The sequence below is a fragment of the Styela clava genome, chromosome 2 (genome assembly GCF_964204865.1).
Source record: "Styela clava chromosome 2, kaStyClav1.hap1.2, whole genome shotgun sequence".
Taxonomy (NCBI): Eukaryota; Metazoa; Chordata; class Ascidiacea; order Stolidobranchia; family Styelidae; genus Styela; species Styela clava.
In genome coordinates, this window is record NC_135251.1 from 5,760,029 (window position 1) to 5,767,766 (window position 7,738).

The following is a 7,738-nucleotide window of genomic DNA, read 5'->3' on the forward strand; positions in this document are numbered from 1 at the left end:
AAGCACGTGGCATTTTTCGGAATTTTGCGACATTGCATCCATTTCTCATTGATATGCGAGGTTATGATATTAATGTCCAGAATATTTGTGACCGTAATACAATTAAAACCGACAGACTTTTGTCATTACCATATCTTATCTTTATTATTTAGCGCTGATAATGATAAATAAGAATGTGTAATTGTTGATTGCAATTGCGGAGGCGTATTTTCCTTTCTCTCCATGAAACAGACATGAAACGAATTTTACCGCCGTCGTGGGTGCATAAAAGGAGAGAAGGGTTATAAGTTAATTTAAGGACGTACTTTTCCCGACTCGATCACTTTCATGGATACGAATCACAGCCCATTGAAAAGCCATATAGAATTTAATAACATTAATTTACAACGATTTACGGGTAAGAACTAACCTGGGGCTATCGCTAACAGGTAGAAACGATAAATGTAAAAAAAGAAATTCCCTTGCCTTTTTGTGTCATATTTTCCAATTCCTAATTTTGCACAGAGCGTGTCAGCCCCGTTTTTGTAAACTTAGAAACGTCGAACCATGCAAATAATGTATTTATGGAAATTTCTCAAGATATCGGGAAAACATATTTTTATTTTAACCATGTAGAAATGACATTATTGCCGATTCATTCACGAGTTTAGTATCAGTGTTTTAACTCAAATCTGAGTTACGTGAATACTCGACACTGAGTATTCAAGAGATTACCAATTTGCGGAGTTTTAAAATATTATTTATTACGAAGGTTACACGGACACGATCTAAAATTAAAAACATAGAAATACCAACTATCCGCCTCACAAATATCGCATCCCGGGGTCAGTAATGGTAATATTGTTCGCCTAAAAAAATTGCGACCGTAATTTACAAACTGTGATACAAATCCTACACAGAAGATAAAAATCAGGATACAATTAAATTGTGTTGTGAATGCACTCCGTAATAGTGGTCTTTAACATCTTCGCCGATGTGAACCCACAATTCTGTCCGAAATATAATATATTTTGCTCGCCACTAATCACACCGCGCATGTAAATAATCATTAAATGGCAATAAAAAATCAACTTCATTAACAATAAATTCCAAGTAATAGTTCCACATTTCATGCATTTGATCTGCGCTACATGCGAGCGCGTTTTTGTACATACAAACCATTATGAGGCTACTGATATCTGCATGTTATAGTTCTCTCTAAAATTAATTTTCGCGATTTTTAGTGTTTTATTTCTGAATGCGGATACCCGCTGACTACGGATAAATGGTCGATTTTTAAAATAGGACTTGCAAAATATTCACCAACACCGACAGGCAAAGAAAGGTGTGCTATATGTAACTGGAATTTCGCTGTGAACGACCATACCTTTTAATTTATTAAAGGCATTATGTCGTCGTGAAACACACTTTTGGTGCAATGTTTTAATTTCAATTTTCGAGAATCATCCTCGTTGTATTTCGTGTTCCTTCACAAATTCTGCCTATATATGATGTTTTCTACCCGATTTTAACTAACTCGCACGCAAATCAAGGCATGCCGACATTTTAAAAAATTGCTTGTCCTTGCGTAAGCTCTGAAATAGTATAACATTAATGTAAACGAGAAATTAGGCTAAAAGCTAGTTTAAGATCACGAAACGGGGAAAGATTTTAGAAGTGATCTTGTGTAATATTTAGGAGAAAAAGTTTGAAGGGAAAGTAGGTTAACTTATCTCTTAAAACAGCGGTGGTGTCTATCAAAATGATATTGCTTAATATATCGGAGAAAAAAATCTTCGGAGTGAAAGTAGGTTACGCTATCTCGTAAAGCGGGAGATGACTTTCAAAGTAATATTGAGCAAATGTGCAATATTTTGGAGAAAAAGGTTTGAAGGGAAAGTAGGTTAACTTATCGCTTACTTGAAACAGCGGGTGGCCTCTATCAAAGTGATATTGCTTAAATAGCAGAAAAAAATCTTCGGAGTGAAAGTAGGTTAACCTATCTCGTAAAGCGGGAGATGACTTTCAAAGTAATATTGTGCAATATTTTGGAGAAAAAGGTTTGAAGGGAAAGTAGGTTAGCCCTTTTTTTTCACAACACAACAATCGATAACGAATGAAAAAGGGAGCCGGAGAAACATGACGTCAAACAATCTTATAAAACTGGAAGAGGAGCGACTACTTTCAAGCATATTCTATCGAACGAGGAAGCGTGGTTAAAGCGATAGCGCCCAGATTTGACCTACCTACGAGGATGGAAAAAGTTTGTCATAGATTTATTATGATAAAATAGGCTTAGCTTAGAATATGAATCATCGCATGGTGTGTTAGTGTGCAATCAATTTGTGGTAGATTAATTACAATTCCACTTCCTAATATTACGTTAAGCCAATTTTACCCGTAATTATGAACGAGGCATTTACCACTTTACTTTCTTAGAAATTATTTTAGTAGGCATGGCAGAGAAAAAGAGAGTTTCCATATATTATACACGATAAGAAAACAGGAACCGCAATCTGCACGTATGTTACTTACATTTCTGAGTTCATTATAAGAAAATCAGACAATATGGACCTTTGATCGAAGAATTCACAAACAAGGAGGCAGTAGTGATGGAATGGCAGAATCTTCGTCATGATCTGCATATTCTCCAAATACCGGCTATGGAGAACGTAAGTTCTAATCGGTAGCTACCATTTGTATTTATTTGTCGTATGCTTCTGATCTCTCATCCAACACACACGCACTTAGCTTCGAAGCATATGAAACCTAATTTAATATATGCAAATAAATTACAGGTATGCAAGTACTTAGCGGCAGCGCCCGAGTACCCATGCTTTCAAGTGCTGGGCAAAGTCCTACAAGTTTCCGTAGCCGGTACCTCGGGGGCCGAACGAGGGTTTTCTTCAATAAACATAATTAAGACGAAACACAGGTAAAAATTATTATAACAATTTTGAGAGTATGAGAATTTGAGAAAACTTCTTATTTATTTAGAAAATAGGACTATATTTGATATTGATGAATACCACTTTTGTAGGAATAGGCTTAGCAGCAGACACCTAACAATGCTTCTGAGATGTGGCGAGGAGACATCCATAAAAGCAGACAAAGCGGAATCATTCTTCAAGGATGTCTTGCAACATTGGAAAGATTCCAAGCTACGTCGCCACGAACGGGCTGCAGAAGCCACGCCATCCGTTTTTATTCGTTCGCTTTTGTATTTTTATTTGTGAATAAAAAAAATGTGTGAACTGTGCAATTTTATTACTTGATATCGAAGCCTTGTAACTTTCTCTCGTTGAAAACAAGGGTTGACCCCCGGGATATTTGGTGGGCCACTCATGCAAAATGTATGTTATGTTTTGAGAAAAATACCGTCGTTACTTTTTAAATAAAAAATTGATAATTATCCGATTGGTTCTGGCTCCGCCTGCAAATCCTTTTATGCACAGACCTCATGTAGAAACACCATGTAACAGTTATCTGAAACGACGAAACATTAATGTAATCCTAAGGCGAAGTTTGGTATCGATCTATGGCCGGCAGTAACACGAATGTGCAAGGCTTTGCTGGTCATTCGAGCAATTGACTCCGGTGGTTGATTGCAGGAAAGTTTCGTTCACGACAGGTGTGCCAAGCAGGTGTCCTTTCGTTAGTGATGAATTTGCTTCAAATCGCGACAGGTGTGCTCAGCAGGTGTCTTTCCTTGCCGATGAATTCTCTCGTTTTAATCAAGATTTAAAGGAACAGAGAGACTCTTTTTAATTCGTGAAATTCACAGAATGAGCGAAATGAGTTATAACAAAAGCTAGGGCACCTAACTTGTTAAAATCGAAAAAAGCACTTTGTTGTTAAAATCGAAAAAAAGCACTTTCGCACTTTTTTTTTTCGACTGCGAAGCACTTTCGCACTCATAATTTCCTTAGAGTTAACACTGCTCCCAAGACTAATAAAAACAAGCGTATTCTAGCGTTCGATCGGACCCGCTAGCTGTTTCAATCTAACTTGGCAAAAAAAAAAATTCAGAACCCCCCTTTGAAAATTTCTGGCTACGCCCCTAAATATTGAAAACCAGGCCTCACAGTACAGTAATAGGATTTCGGGAAAGTTAACAATGACTGTATCATTTTATTGGGGAGATCTTATTCGGACTGATGAGAGACATTCTTATACGGGCGTAGAGAAAACAATTGACCCTGTATTATTGCGACATACTGATATGGCAATTGTTTATGAAGTCACCCATGCTGCTTAATAGTGTTGTGCGGTGGTCGGCAAACTTCATGTTCCAAATAAACACATTTCCAGTAGCGCGCGGGCCGCAATATTTCCGCCTTCGATTAATTAAACTTCAAATTATGGAGCATTCGCTTTGCTGCCCTTCTACTGCTGTGTTGAAAGCCTGTCCCAAAATTACCTCAAACGACATACAACTGACGCTACTTGTTACATAACAAGCGCCGTGCAGCAGCATTTTTCGCCACATAAATCCGTGTAGAGACAATAATATAATAATAATATAATTGGGATCAATTTTTGTTTTATGTATTAAATTTCCGGTCGTTCGAGGGCCGCAACAAATTAGCTCGCGGGCCGCCTTTGGCCCGCAGTTTGCGGACTCCAGGTGTTGTGCTTGTTCGGTTTACTGTTGGGTGCTGTTTTTCAGTCATAGGGTTTGTGGTTAGATTGTAAAAGTTTTATTACGGCCTTGTCCGCTTTTGTGTCACCTCTCTGCGGACCGGCAGTAACCTTTCCGCGGACCGGCAATGGGCCGCGGCCCGGTGGTTGCCGACCCCTGGTATAGATCACACTTCTATGGGAGCTGGGAATCGCACTATATTAATTATTGTTACAATCAACCTGATTTGACCTCAGTAATGTGACGGGTCATTTAATAATCTTCCAATTATGACATCACACATATATTTTTTTCAAGTACAGTGTCAAGTATTCTGTGACGTCTACAGCTGCCGCAAAACCATGGAGGTATTCCCAAACCATAGCCCGCTATGGCCAAGCCAAACCCACGGCGACCGACTTTTTAGCTGCCACATAAGAATGGCAGAAAATTGTGCTGCTGTAACCGCGTCAAAAACCATGGCAAGAGCTGCCATCTGTTCGTTCGTTGCAGGAGCTGCCATGAAGTGGTAAGAACTGCCACTCCGTTTTTGCTTGTCCATCGGTTTGTGGAGTAGCAATAATACAATTATTGATTCCAAGGAAAAATGGCAGAAAAACGATAGGGAATCAACCATTTTCACAATGAATGAGAGGTGGATTTATTTTTAACCCTGTGAAAAAAGTTTGCGTGTGTCTGAATTGTTTTTTTGGTGGACGATTTTAGCGACGGCAAAGCGGAGTGAAATCACGCAATCTACCACGCTTAACTATCCACATGTCAGCGCAGTATGTGCAGAAAAAGCTTGCGATTTAAATCATACGGCAATCCCATTTTTCGAAACTATTGTTTGGTTCAACCTATCTTTGTTAATCAACATTTTTTGACATGTACTTCACCCGGAACAAACACGGAACACAGCTTTCTGATGATCTGCAAGTCTCACTCAGAGTTACAGTGTCAAGTTACGCGCCGCAGAACAACACTCTGTAAAATTTGATAGCACAACTGTTAAGTTCGTTTTATCTTAGGCTCGTGCATAGTGTTTGCAAATAATCCAAGAGCGTTTTGGTTTCCTAGGATAATATACTAGTGATCACTTTAAAATCAATTTGAAAACACTCAGTTTTTAAATGCAAGTGTCATTGATAGAAATTTATTGCGACGTTGTGATACTCGTTTGATATCCTGGAGAATCCTAAAGTTTATTAGTGGGTCTACTTGACTAAATACCAGTAATTATCAGTATTTGAAACTTAATCGAGCAAACTGACTTTATTAGAAGTGTACATTGAACTGGTAGCTCTCGGCTTAATCTGTACCCAAAAAGTAGCCCTCGGCTTTGAAAAGGTTGGTGACCCCTGCTGTAGAGAGACGGAGGTAACATCAATCTCTCTAATCTTGTATTTTCGATGCCCTACATGACGCTACCATAAAATTTGAATATGAAATATGGCACAAACACGAATGTACATGAAATATAGCGAGAATAAAATTACCGTAAATTGTCAGTCACGAAATATGACATGATTATAGACAATAAACAAATGATATATGCATGTATGTCCCAATGTTTTGATGCGACGCAAAGTAATATTCCATTTCGTATTTTGTTTTATGTATATAAACAATTCCGAGGTTTTCATCAGTCGAAGAATAAATTTGATGTTTTCTTAGGGAAAAAGTTCATTTCATTGATGCTGCCACAGTTGGCAATTCTTCATTAATAAACCATGCATTTTTGATAATCTTGATTAATCACGATATGATTGATGGTGAGTAAGGTAAATATCTGAATAATACCGGAGATAAGCATTTTTATCAGCGCCATGAAAGCATAAGATGCTGTAAAAACAAATAAAAACTTGTGGTGATAATTGCGTTGATGTGATAGTGCACAGAATAAAATAGTTTTGACCGCAATACTGTGATTTGCTGGAAGTAAAACGAGGCCGTTGTTTGCTCCAAGTAGAAGGCAGAAATTTTGAATCGTGGAAAATTAAAAAATGAGGGTTATTACCCATGTAATATCCCCCACTGCCTTTTCCCTTGAGTGATATATAATTTTACTTAATCTTAAATTAACATGATTCCTACAATCATAGAAGTTGTTTGAAAATATATAGCAGAAAATTATCATCAATTGCAAAATAGCCAGTATGCATATATATCCTGCAAATTTACAGCAGATATGCCCTTCTGACAACCACTTACCTACAAATTTGTATGTGTAGTGCAATGAAACGAACATGATCTGGTTCTAAGCATATAAAACTATGGCGAGCATTGGTGTTCAACTAAAGAACAGAAATTTCTTTTACTTATTCTGTCTCGACTTGTTGGCCGGTAATATGGAGAAACTCTCAGAGGTGTGGCGCATGGCTTGGCAGTGTGGCAAATTCTGCTAAGAGTTAGGAATATGCTTGCCACCGCACCTCTGATTACCATGCATGGGTTCGCAATTTCGAATCGCATGCAGGATTGATTACGCATGAGAAGATGACTGGACTCCTCGCCACCATAAGGTGGTTCATGTACCCCCTGGTCGGCTACGGCTTTCTCCACCATCAAGTCCATGCATCTTAAAACTGGCTAACTAAATGGTAACCGAACGAGAGGCCGTGGTTCGGCATATGATGATTAAGCAATCTTATTGGCTTTCCTCTCCCCTGGGATAAATATGTAAATCCTATTTCTAAACCCTAATTTGAGCGCTAAAGATTGGCTTCGTCTCACAATGTAGAAGTCTTAGATATTTTTGAGCCTTTTTTCTTGGTGATGTAACTGCTATCTGCCAAATACCTGGGCTGGGCTGGGCTGCTCTGCCTATTTCATACGAACGACAGCAGGCCTTTCTATTTGATATATTCCTACTAGCGCCAAAATTATATTACAAATTTCCAAAAGAATGGTGAGAAATGAAGACATCAACATCGAACATGACGAGAGAAAATATATTTTCCAAGTTCAATATTTTCGGTAAACAAAATAGAAGCCAGATACAAATCTATGGTCACTCACTCAAACAGGGGGCCACGATACTTCACTCTATTGAAGCATCATTCCATTAGCTCCTTGAAATAATAATTTGAAATAGGTCGTGTTAATATCATAGTAATATTTTAATGTTAGTTTTCT

General features: G+C 38.1%; 1 protein-coding gene across 1 annotated transcript; it reads left to right on the forward strand.

Annotated features, from left to right (window-relative positions):
* Nucleotides 1-392: 392 nt before the first annotated feature.
* On the forward strand, nt 393-3,870 carry LOC120345318 (uncharacterized). The gene is made up of 3 exons (XM_078110123.1): nt 393-2,651; nt 2,778-2,914; nt 3,020-3,870. The coding sequence occupies exons 1-3, from the start codon at nt 2,592-2,594 to the stop codon at nt 3,213-3,215; spliced, it is 393 nt and encodes a 130-aa protein (XP_077966249.1). The 5' UTR covers nt 393-2,591; the 3' UTR covers nt 3,216-3,870.
* The last annotated feature ends 3,868 nt before the right edge of the window (nt 3,871-7,738 follow it).

Excerpts from the sequence above, each read along its gene's own strand:
- LOC120345318 (XM_078110123.1), top strand. The coding sequence starts at position 2,592 with ATGGAATGGCAGAATCTTCGTCATGATCTGCATATTCTCCAAATACCG. Across the intron at positions 2,652-2,777 it reads AAATACCGGCTATGGAGAAC|GTATGCAAGTACTTAGCGGC; the intron begins GTAAGTTCTAAT and ends AATAAATTACAG. Across the intron at positions 2,915-3,019 it reads ATAATTAAGACGAAACACAG|GAATAGGCTTAGCAGCAGAC; the intron begins GTAAAAATTATT and ends CCACTTTTGTAG.